The sequence below is a fragment of the Erpetoichthys calabaricus genome, chromosome 12 (assembly GCF_900747795.2).
Source record: "Erpetoichthys calabaricus chromosome 12, fErpCal1.3, whole genome shotgun sequence".
Taxonomy (NCBI): Eukaryota; Metazoa; Chordata; class Cladistia; order Polypteriformes; family Polypteridae; genus Erpetoichthys; species Erpetoichthys calabaricus.
This window is the reverse complement of record NC_041405.2, coordinates 84,720,180-84,733,041: the sequence shown is the minus strand read 5'-3', so window position 1 is coordinate 84,733,041 and position 12,862 is coordinate 84,720,180. Positions and strand designations below refer to the sequence as shown.

The 12,862-nt window shown below is 36.0% G+C and overlaps 1 protein-coding gene across 12 annotated transcripts in view; it reads left to right on the top strand.

The window, feature by feature from the left end:
• Nucleotides 1–12,862, top strand: part of map7d3 (MAP7 domain containing 3) — a 158,898-nt gene that overhangs the window by 121,035 nt on the left and 25,001 nt on the right. For all 12 annotated transcript variants that reach the window (XM_051935178.1, XM_051935177.1, XM_051935174.1 and 9 more), the window contains 3 exons: nucleotides 1,270–1,374; nucleotides 4,980–5,033; nucleotides 7,118–7,193. In XM_051935178.1, the coding sequence (XP_051791138.1) occupies nucleotides 1,270–1,374; nucleotides 4,980–5,033; nucleotides 7,118–7,193 (235 nt within the window). The remainder of the gene's footprint in view (nucleotides 1–1,269; nucleotides 1,375–4,979; nucleotides 5,034–7,117; nucleotides 7,194–12,862) is intronic.

Here is a 12,862-nt window from a genome sequence, read left to right as displayed (position 1 = left end):
AAGGAGTCAGATGAGGTGGCTCGGGCATCTGATCAGGATGCCTCCTGGACGCCTCCCTGGTGAGGTGTTCTGGGCACGTCTAACCGGGAGGAGGCCCCGGGGAAGACCCAGGACACGCTGGAGGGACTATGTCTCTCGGCTGGCCTGGGAATGCCTTGGGATTCTCCCGGAAGAGCTAGAAGAAGTGGCCAGGGAGAGGGAAGTATGGGCATCTCTGCTCAAGCTGCTGCCCCCGCGACCCAACCTCAGAAAAGAGGAAGAGGATGGATGGATGTTTCCTATAATCAACACCTTTGTTACTGAACTTTTTACATTTTTCTGCCCCTCATAATTTTGACAAAAATGACAGTAGTAAAATTCTTCACTGAATATTCTTTAGCATTGATTTTTTTTTGTATCTGTAGCCCTGTATCATATTTAATTTTCTAACATAATTAGCAAACTTGTGGTAGCTAGAATTTTATGATTTTCAAATACAGAACACAATATTATTCTTGCTGGATACCACTGTCATATGACAGATGATTAAATTGTAAGAATCCTTATTGATATTTTTATCGAGCTCTTATCCTTAACACAGATAATAATTCTATTCTTGATTATGGCCTGCAGCATAATAACACTGGAAATATGAAATTAAATGCAAAACATGAGATCACAATGGTAGATCACAAAGCAGAAAATGTAGTACTATATAATGCTGCATTTCTCACAGTAGATATAGATTGTTAGATAATACTTCTTCTGCAACAAGAAAATATAGGACATCAGCACAGTAGTTTTTGAATAAGTATGTATTCTCATCTTGAGAGTTAGATTTTCATTTAGCTAGTCATATCAGTGAAAAGATATTTGATAAATTTTTAAGTCCACCCATTCTTTATTTTAGTGAATAGATAAAGAAATGTATTCATTATAAAGGCAAATGGTGTATAAGTATAATGAGCCTGCTGAAGTAGTTGAATATGATTGTAGGGTATTTAGGGATTATAAAAGCTTTGGTTGAATAATCAATATGTTCAGTACTTTAAAAAATGCATATTATAAACTATGAGTAGCTTTAATTGGAAAGGGTACATTTCCTTGAAATGATTATCTCCCATACCAGGTTGTTTACCATATACCAAAAAAGTCATCTGACAAGCCTGATAAAGTAGATCTTTTGTTTATTTTTAGAATTAAAAAATATGAGCATGAATTCTGAATTTTATCAAGTAAGCATATTTTTCATTATTCTTTGACATTGTTCTGTTATTTTTATATGTACAGAAAGATGAGGCTGAAGCACGTGCCCTTGAAGAGGCAGAAAAGCAAAGACAGGAGCGTGAAAGGATAATGCAACAAAATCAACAAGAGCGCATGGAAAGGAAAAAGGTGAGTCTTTTTCTGCAAGTTTCACAAAATTTAAAGCACAGAGGTTTTTTTTTTCTTACAGGGAATTGAGGATGACAATGTTTCTGTAAAATATTGTGATGAATGGGTAGCTCAGAAATACTGGCCTGGCAATAGGAAGTTACAATATAGTCTATTAGAATGTGTTGTGTGCTGTCATGCTAACAACCTATGCAAACTTTGTGGTTAAGAGATCTGCAAGGATTTGTCACATCACTTGCTTCATAAGGCTCAAGCTAAGAAGTACATAGCACCAGTATATTATAAATCGTATAAAATGTGGTGGACAGTAGGCATGTGCAGGCATCTAAACTGGGATGGTCCCTTGTTTCTTACTTGGTTTGGAGGCCAAGGTAGTGAGTGGCTAGAAAGAAAGATGGGCCATTCTCCGCTTCAGCCAGGAGGCCGGTGTAAGATGCCAACATGAAAATAGAAGCAGGTATGCTGGCATCCCATCAGGGCTGGACCAAAGACCTTTTCTTGTCTTATAGGCCAGTATAATACTGTAGAAAGATAGAGGGAGACAGCCTTTCAAGACCTTATAGTTCCCCAACACACTAGGTTGCAGTATTCCTAGGCCAGGGTACCCATTCCATACCTACAAAGGGTATGTTGGGAACAGTAGTCCTGTGGGCCAGCCCTGCTGGGTCCCATGTGTACTGCCAGGAGGAACAGCAGGAATTAACTGTTCCTACTTCTTGGGATTTCTGCCTGACTTGAAAGGGCTTCCTACATGCAATGTCCTGGAAATGGAAGAACTTCTGAGTCCTACATGACAAGGAGCCAGTCTACGTCACCCAAGTAAGTTGGAGTCGGTAGTGGAGGAGGAACAAAGCTCACCTGGAAGGAGTGGAGGGGGAAGAAGAGAGAGACAAGAAAGAACAAACAATCTTTATATTGTGAATTCTACCTATTTAAAGGTATTTTGTTATGTTGCACTGTTTATTTGAACCCAGGGCTTGTGTCTGTGAGGTTATTCTGGGGTTTGGGGTTCTGAGATGACACCTAGTGGTCACAAAACATATTTCAGTGGTGGCTGAGTGGTCTCTTGTCATTGGGAACCATGCAGATATTTTTATTTTCTCCAACATCTTGTCAGCTGGATTTTTTTTTCTGGTATCCCTGGCAATCTGACTGTCCAAGTTTATTATTATAATCGAAAGAGACTTTAAAACAAGTCCAAATTTTTCTTATCGCATGCTGTAGATGTCACACAGCAAAAACCATTAAACTGTGTACTTGTGCATATGCCAGTAGCCCCTCCTCATTACCTCCCACCAGTAACAATATATGGCTTTAAAATGCCCTTTTTGAATATTCATGACTTAATCACTATGTAAATTTGGTCATGCTCCTGAGTGATGTCTTTACTTTCAGACTATGTGAGAATTAAGAAAACAAAACTTTTTGTAAATGAGAACTTCTAAGTATTGCTGGCATTGGGCATAGTTTAAGGAGTGCATTAAGGGGTGCTGCTCCCTCATACTGATGACTATGTTACTAAAATAATCTCAGTGCATACTTTCCTCAGTTTTTAATCAACAAATTAGGTGCACAGTGTCAGCACTGCCTTGTATAACGAATCTAGAGATGGATTCTTCCTTTCTGGGTTTGCTCCACTTTCCTCCCATAGTCCAAACACTGGTTAGGTGAAGTGGTGATGGTACAGTATACCGTCCCCTGATGTATGTGTGTGTCTTCACTCTGTGACAGGCTGGCACAGCTGCCCCCTACCCTGGATAAAGCAGTTTTAGAGGATGGACGGATCAACAGATACTAAAATCTGTCTTACCTTAAGTAATTTTCACTTGCACATCACTAATCCATAGAGGAGTACTATTGAACTACAGGTTAGTTCACTTAGAGGTTGTTTCAATTTGAATATGTTGTATTCAGTGTTTTCCTCTTACACATCCGAAAGATGCTATTGACAGAATATCATTGGTAGTCTGCAGTATAGCAATTGAAACTGCAGGGCTCATGGCTTTGCCTTTTGCCTTTGCCTTGCCTTTTCAAACAGTAGCATGGCTGTCTTGACAAATCTGCATCACAAAGTATTTTTAAAATAAAAATGTGATATGTCTCTTTCATGAAGGAAATAAATAACAGTAAATGTTCCGACTTTAGATTAGTTAATTAAGACGCACCTGAATGTTATGCTTTGAGTAGATTTTCTAACTTCTTGAGAAACGAAAGTGCTTATGTTTCCACAAATAAAATACGTACATGAACAAACCTATAATGCTAATTTTTTGGCATTTATATACTGTAGTTGCATCCTTTTTTTTGATGACTGACTTATAAGATGATTTAGACATTCTGGATGCGTTATCTTGGAGTTGTTTGTTGAATTGGAGCCTACCTTATAGAGACCACCACGCAGAAATCATTTAGTCCTGTTCTATTGCAGGTTTACGGCAATGGGGTTTAGTAAATGGATGGTTGGATAGATGTCAGAATATGACTGACACGTCATTGAAATACAATATGTCATGAAATGATATTTTCTGTTCACTTCGTTATCCTGATTCCAGGAGTAGCTAAAATGGCAGCACCAAAACCATTTATTTAGGACTTGCGGATTGTTGAAACTTACCATAACTTTAACCCAAGTTCATGTTTTGTAAATCCCAACTTTTACATAAGAAATGGCTTAAACATGTTCCCGCTCCCAGTGTAACCAAGTTTTATACTGGAGGCCCAGGTTTTTTGAGAGTAAAAGAGAGTCTTGTTGGTGTGTCAATGTAATTTTTCAGTTAGTAACGCAGGGTGCTATCTGATACTTGTGAGTAAGCATGTATTTGAAAATGGCATTTGCTATCAATCAATGACTAATACAGAAATCTTTTACTAATTCAGCATTCTAATTCAAATTAAGTAGTCCAGTCCTCCTATGCTTAATCAGTAGCAGTGTTACAATCATTGCAGTGTATGCTCATAAACACCCAAGTTTCATTCATATGACATGCAGAATATTTTTTTTATTCTAAAGTGTTCACTAATAAAATCTTGTAATGTGAAATGTACCTTTAAAGATGTTTTTGTTTACATTATTAATCATATTGGATTGAAAGCATGATATGCAAGGAATAAAACAACACACCTAATATATGTAGTCAAAAATGAATGTTCATGAAATGAACAATTGTTTGATGCTACTTGCTGCATTACCTAACTGACATGTAAATCCAGACAATAAGCATTTTTACTTAGACTTAGCCATGGTTGTGCATTTATTTTGTGAACAAGGAGTTTTTGTGTGAAATGTAAAATGTAGCACTAATTTTATGAAACCGTCTAGTTGTCCTGGAGAAGGATGACTTATACTTTGCCTTTTAAGAACATCTTCATTAATTATTAATTGACTGAAATATGCTGTGATAACATTGATTTTTTTATGCTTATTAATAATTGCAGCTTTGCTAGTTACAATGTAAAAAGACCTCCTTGGAATAAACTATTATGAATTCCCCTCTTTTTAGTTTAGTTTTGTTTAATATAGTTTTTAAAGGTAGAGTGTATCTTGGAAAATGATCAAAATTCAGATACTTTTTTGATGCAAGTTATATATTTGCATTTAATAACAGAGAATTGAAGAGATAATGAAGAGAACCAGAAAGGTTGAGTCAGGTGATTTAAAGGTAAGGTTTCTATTTTATATTCTTTAGCTAGTGTCTAAAGATAATTGTAAATATCTGTTAATAATTCTACTTCCACTTTGTTTCTGTATCAGTTATTTAGGATGGGGTATTTAATTTAAAAAAATCATCTATTAATCTTTTTTATTTTCTTTCGTCTTAGTTATTTTGTTAGTGTTTTTGCTTGTTCCATTACCTTCTTTTGGACTGGACTGACCATGTTCAGAAATGAATGAATGAATATTTGGGTATTCTTATATATTTAACTTTAATTTGAAATTTTGAACTTTTTAATTTCTATTCTGTGCTCTGTACTTTGTTTCTCTTGTTCACCACATTATCCTCTGTGGCTAGTAAATCAGCTTCGTTATTAACTGCATTTTAAGGACATCTTAGCATTGCATAAAGGTTATATTAATTTACCTCAGATTTATTGCTTACTGTTACTTTGTTCAGCATTTATGTAGTAAAACAACTTTGTTCCAGTCTTCCTCCAAGATATACAGGGTACATACTAAGCCTGCCAAAAATGGCTACAATTTTTATATATATATACACACACACTATATTTAGCACCAACATTTTATATGAGCTACATTAATAAGCAAAGTCCATATTTTTGAGAAGTTTAAAAGTTGCCTAGTTCACTTTTTTTTAAAAAAGGAAATTAAATAGAATAAAACTTCAAAATTGTTGAATATGAAATTTTTGAAAATGTTGTATTTCTGTGAAGTTTTTGCACATGTTTTATGACGATCTTGTGGTGTCTTCTGGCTGAAAGAATCATTTTTAGGTGGGCAATGCCCACAAACACTGGAGACAGGACTGTGAAGGGCCATTTTGAACAGTAAACTACAACATAAAGTACAGAACCTATCACAGCTTTATGAAAGCTTAGTGTAACCCAACACGTATCCTGTGGGACTTCATCAACAACTAAATAGAGGACCACATAGAAAGTTAGGCATAAAGTCTTAAATACATGCAGTGCTAATCATACTTTTTCTTCAATGTGCCTTTTTGTCTTAATTTATTTTACAGTATATAATTTTAATGTAATGAATTAAAATGAACTTTGTTCAGATTTATTGTACACACAAGTGCATGATTAATCAAGACAGACAACGCTGCCATGAATCTTGCTCTTTAGGCTATGTAACAATATAACAATACAGAATGTAATAGGGAAAATGTATGTGTCACTTTGATTAAAAAAAAAAAATCATTGTATTATTTGAGTGCACATCTGTCATTAAACCATTGTGTCTGCATGTAATTAAGTATGTGAGGCAACATTGCCTGTAAAAAGTATTACTTTTAGTACATATGGCATAAGTAAATAATACATAAAAAGAGGCAGAATCGTGTGTATTTTATTCACATACGTGCTTCTAAAATACTGTTGTTAAGAAAGGCTAAGGCATACATTATTTTTGCATGTTAATTTAGTTTAAATGTTGTATCCAAATAAAGCATGTGTTTGTGCTGTCTGATGGCATAATTTATTGATACTGAATGTTTCTAGTATCACTTAAATAGATAAAGCTTCTATAGTAAGTTGATAGATGTACAGTATATTATAGATGAGACAACATGTGATACATCATGTTACATGTTTGAAGCCTATAAATTTTTCTCTGGCTGAATTATATTTCAGCAATCATTACAAGCTAAGTGTATTATTTGCTTTTTATTTTCACAAAACGATGGTAATAATAATAAAGAGCTAAATTTGAATTGCTTGTTATGCATATCATCAACAGATTTCCTTTGGTAAAAGCAAATTAGAAGTTAAAACATTATGACAGAATGTAGTCTAGTTAGTATTGTTTCACAACCACCATTTCTAATAGAAGTGTGTTTTTTCAGTTAGTAAATTTCAGGGTGTTGGTTAGGGGTGGCGTTTGTTGCTATAGCCTGCTGTAGTAGTGCTGTGGAGGCTTTAGGACTTAATCTTTGCATATACTTGTCTTTTTATTTCAAGTAATATGTTGTTTAGAAGATTCTGGGGAGTATTTGAATAAGGTTTGTGGATCCATTTTATACACAGTATCTTTATTAAAATACTACAGTATGTTTCTTTGCAGAAAGATGAAAAATCTGATAATTTTGTGTCAGAAGAAAATGGAGATGATCTATCAAATGCTGATAGTGAAGGTTATGGTAAGAATATATTTATGGAACATCAATTTTGTGCATTTAGAATAATAAATTATAGTTAGAACTAAAAACTGTACAAGATATACTTGTCATTCCACATAACAATCATTGTAGTGCTTCAAGTTATGATTCTTTTTTTTATTTATATATACAGTGCTACTTATTCTTATTGTACTTTAAAAATTAAAACATATAAACTGATTTTTACTAACATGCAAGTACAAGTTTGATTATTGGGTCAAAAATTCAAAAAGCTGATTTTAGCCTGCTGTCTGTATGAGTGGGAAAATCATTCTTTGTGTAAACCTCCTGGATAATGGTAAGCCCTATGTGCAACATTAACTACTGAAAAAAATTGACCTGTTTTTTTCCCAAACAAGTTGCATCGTGTCTGTCTTGTTGCAGGCTCAATGCATCATTTTTGGTCCAGTACCTCTCTCCATATGCTTCAAAAATTGTTTGACCTATGCTCAACAATAACTGCCATAAAAATTGTTTAAGATAATTTGGATTTTTCCAGTCTTCTTTTTTTATTTCTAAAACCAGGCCTATTGATTTGCAAACCTTTTGCCTAAGTTGTATTGAGTTAAATATACACTAGCTGACGCCTGCCGTAGCATACGGCGGTGTAAAAGAATAAGAACGGAAAATGGTGAGAAAGGAATTCAGAAATCAAGAAGAAATAAACACTTCTTGAAAGACGCAGTGTGCATGTTGAATTTCCGGCCAAGTAGGATTACATGTGAAAGTGATAAATAAATTGGGCTTTCCAGATTTATGTACTATGGCCATGGCATCCTGATAGTTTTGTTGCATGTATCTTGGACTTCCTGGAAATGTGGACAGTAATATGATCATTTTGCCTACATGTACGTTGTTATTTTCAGCGTTTGCTTGCAATGCGTCTGATAGTTCCACGCTCAGATCTTGTAGATGTAATCTGAGATAGTTGAGACGTGTGCCCTCTGTTTTAACATACGCATCTACGATGTACTGTTGGAATAGTTTGCCAGTGGAGTGCAAAATACTAAATGTTTTCCTCATTGCTAATCTGTACGCGTAAAATTGGCATTGAGTAAGCCTTATTCGCTTGGCGGTTCTTTTATCGGGAACATGTTGTAAATCTTTGTGCCAGCCAATGTCTCCATATGGGAATAAAAGGGGGTAAACCATAGGATCGCAATTCATATCGAGGGTGGAAATCTGTTTACAGGAGTTGCCTATGGGATAGATGCAAATGTCCCTTTCGGCAGGCGTTTCGCCATCTTCTCTGACGAAAATCGCTGCAATGTCGGGGCATTGTATCGTCGTAAATCCTGCCCAGAGAAAACCATTCGTATAGTTGCTGTTGGATTGGACTGAGCGATTTCATGCATGTGTTCGCATAATTTAGCGAAGGGGTTGATGGTTCTGAGCATGGAATCTAGCTGGAGAAGTACAGTTTCGCTGCAGGCAGAGTTTGCTTTATTTTGTAAGCGTACTTCAGTAGCTTGCGCGGTGTCAAAAACACACAACTGTCCATATCCAGGAGAGGTAGAAGTGTTAGCGCATAGTGGAGAGATTTGGTGATAAATTTGCCTGTGTATTTTAAAACAGTATGGTCCGTGGCCAGGAGGTTGAGTTATCTGTGCACCCATGGAAGCAAACGCTAGAGAAGAGTTGTATTCTCGAATGTGTTCACAATAATTTTTAGCTTCCGATGTTTGCTGTGTAAGAAGCTGTTGTAAAGACACAGGTGGCTCCCGCAAAGGTGGTAAAGCTACTTTACCGTTGTGGCAGCACCTCAAGTACTTGTTGGATGTATTACGCTCAGCAGGCCAGTATAGTGCATGACATGGAAGAGGACGAATAGGAATCGAGAAATGCCATGTCGGCTGCGTGTGGGCGGGACTGGTTTTGAAGTGGAAGCAGGACGAACCAGAAGAGAAATATATATGAGATGTAGGCACAACACACACAAGCACATGCAAGCCCTCAACACACTCAAATTTATAAGTGGTGATATCTGACAGCTTGTTTGCTCTGCCTGAGTATGTGCTGGAGGATGAAGAGAGGTTGTGGGTAGGCAGCCAGAGTGTAGTTGGACATCTGAGAAAATTCTTGGGAAAGTAAATTAATTGATTGATTGTTTTGTTTCTATAAATATACATGTATTAGACCTCAGAAAGTTAACATATTAATTTTTGTGGCTAATGTGGCCTGTTTAATGCGTTACAACAAGGAAAACTCCTCAGGCAATGCTTTGGTTTAAATCTTTAAGATTTCATATTCCGCAGCTCACAAAGATGCACCACATCTCCATATGTAGTTCTGGTGTTCATTTTCTGATATATACATAGGACATAGGTGCAGGGGAGTAAGACGAAACTGGGTGAGGAAGAGTTTTATGGCAGTCCTGCTAGAGAAAAGTTGCCACGGTAAAAATGATGCTTTTTTTTCTTTCTTCCCCATTTCATGTTTCTGTAAGAAGATTGAATCGATGTCATTTCACATTAGTGTTAAATAATTTATCTTTGAGTGGCACTAAAACCAAGCTTAAATCTCTAGTACCTCTGTATTTAACTTGCCAGTCTGCTAGGTAGCTTATAGTACTGACTGCCCTAATATAATGACAAAATTCTGTGAAATAGAAGTATAATGATTATCCGTCACTTTTATTCTAGCTTGCAAGATTTTCGCTTATTTATGCAAAGAACGCAATATAACCATCCAAGTAATGCACTGTATCAGTTTTTAAGCAAGATAGAAGCTATGGAGATCTTTTTTATCACGCCAGGAGCAAAAGTGCAGGTAGAGCAGTGTTTTCTAACTTTTTTCTGTGGTAGCACACTTTTTGTAACCCAAAAAATCCCATGGCACACCACGATTCTACCAAGCACAAAAGCATTAAATCTTCTATTGTGCTAAATCGTCCAAAAGGGCGGAACAGAGGTTGGGGAAAAAAAAGCAGCTCAGAGATTGCCTTTTGCAGACACAGCACTTAGTGAGCATTTTAAATGAATTTAAATGCATTTCTTCTCTCTGCCTCATTCCGCTGACCCTCTGCACTGTGAGAGTCGTTGGTGAATATGCACCCAGGCAGATGGACCCCTGGCACATCTCCTGACTGCTGGAGTGGTTTCTAGTGCTGTGTCTGCAAAGCAGCGATCACGGACCTGCTTTTATATTGGTTTCTCCAAGTAGTCCTGTCTTCCTCAGACAGGTCATGACCACCTGTGCAGTGTCTCTCAGGTCTGGACGCAGGGAGTCTACACTGTTATTTCCATGGTGCACCATTTGAAAACACTTGTGTAGAGTATAATTATCAAGTCGTCGTTGGTGATGAACAATTGAGGATAGTATTTTCAGAGTTTCAACACAAGTTTTAGTGTATACTCATTTAAGAGATGCATAAACAGAGGCCAGAGATAACTAATACATTGCCCTTGTTTTCTTGTTGCCTTCTTTTCATCTTGAATTTTAGGAAGGCATTCAAATTCAGGTTTGTTCTTGCTCAAATAATATTTTGTTAAGAGGTCAGGTTTCGGTTCGTAATTTAAGTTGAAACTATGGCATTTTTTTTTATTCCTTTGTGTTGATTCTAAATGAATTTTGAGATTCAGTATATATTTACTTTATAATTAAGTGTGTATTTTATCATGTTTTAATGTTTAAATAAGATTAATTGCAATTAATTAATATTATGAGATTAGTTATTTTTTTAATTGATTCCCAGCCCCTAATGTATACAGTAAATGTATATGTATTTATGTATATAGATGTTATTTAACTATCAATACTATTTTACTATCAATAGATTCCTCTGTAAACATACATACAGTACATCTGTGTGTGTTGTCTGTGATGCAGTGGTGGTTTATTTATTTATTTATTACACTTTTGGATAGACTGGGTTGGCTTGTGTCTTGCCTGGTGCATGCATGAATAAATGCTTATCTTAGTGGTATAAACGGCAAAGCTGTCACATCTATCTATCTTATCTGTTAGGATGACTAGATTTTGTTTTTCTTTCTTTTATATTTTAATTGATTTTAATTAGAAATAAATGACATTCCATACAGTCAAGTCAAACTTAACAAATCAAAGCAAAATTCAACCACCACCCAAGAAAAAGAGAGAAAGGCCATTAACCGAAGCTACTCTATAAAAGGAACCAGAAAGGAAGGGTATCCTTCCCCCAAAATGGAAGCTTATTCTAAAATGTTATTGATTAGATCCTGCCATATTTTAAATAAAGTTACGAACAGATCCTCCAATTGAGAATTTAATTTTTTCCAATTTCAAGTAGTATAACACATCAGTTACCCACTGATTTAAGAGTGGTGGGGTGGGATGGGATTCTTCCAGTTGAGTAAGTCTGCGTGCTAGTACTGTAGTAAAGGCAATTAGTTTGTTTGTCCTTCTCCACCTTAAAGCTGTCTGGGAGCACACCAAGCATAGCTGTTAATGGGTTAGGAGAAATTGTGACACTGAAGCTGTCTGATGGGCATGCAACAATTTTTGTCCAAAATGTTGTTAATTTGGTGTATGCCCAGAATATGTGGCCCAGTGAGGCTGGAGCTAGATTGCAATGTTCACATGGTGAATCTTGTCCTGGAAACAATATGAACAATTTAAAAAAGATAAATGCACTATATAAAAGATTTTAACTTGAATGATTGAATGCTTTGCACATATGGAGCTAGAGTGTATTCTGTACATGGCTGCCTTCCACTCCTTTTCTGAAATATTAAGTAACAGATCCTTTCCCCAATATCCTCTGGGGTCTTTGAAAGGAAGGGATTTTAAAATATTTTTATAAATTGTAGAGATGCCATCTCGGTCTTCAAGACTGATCAATATTTCTTCTGGAATAGAACAAAGTGATAGGTGAGGAAAATTGGGCAGGTTCTGCTTAGCAAAGTTTCCAGCTTGAAATATTGTGTTGATGAGAAGTTGTATTTGAAGCGTACTTGTTCATATGATGCAAAGACATTATCTATGTACAAGTCTCTTAAGTGTTTTGATTCCCAACATTTTCCGGACATTAAATAGTGTATATGTTTGAGAAGGTGGAAAAAAGTGGTTGTCTTGTAGAGGTCTAACAGATAAATGCTTCTCTGTCTTAAAGTACTTCCTACATTGGTTTCATACTCTAAGAGAAGGGCAATTGGATTATTAGTGTAATGACGGTAGTTTGTATTAACTGGGGCACAGAGCAGGTAATATAAAGAAGTACTGCAAGATTTTATTTCTATTGCAGACCAGGCTTATGGATATTCATTGGTTTGTGTCGATGTCCGGGTCTTTATAGCTTGTATATTTGCCACCCAGTTGTTTTTCTAAGTCAATGGGAGAGATACAGTATAATCAAAACATTACATATACAGTGCCCTAAGGTTTAGGACAAAGACATCTTCTTCACAGTTGGGTTTGTAATTTTACACAATTCAGACATGATTAATATTCACATTTCAGACTTTTAAGGGTATTTGCATAGATTTTGGTCACACCATGTAGAAATTCTAATACTTTTTATTATGGTCCCCCAATTCTGGGCACCATAGTGTTTGGGACATAACATTGGTAGGTAAATTAAAGCAGTTGTGTTTAGTGCTTTGTTGCATATCCCTTAAATGCAATGACTGCTTTGAAGTCTGTGATTCATAGACATCACCAGATGCTGAACTTCT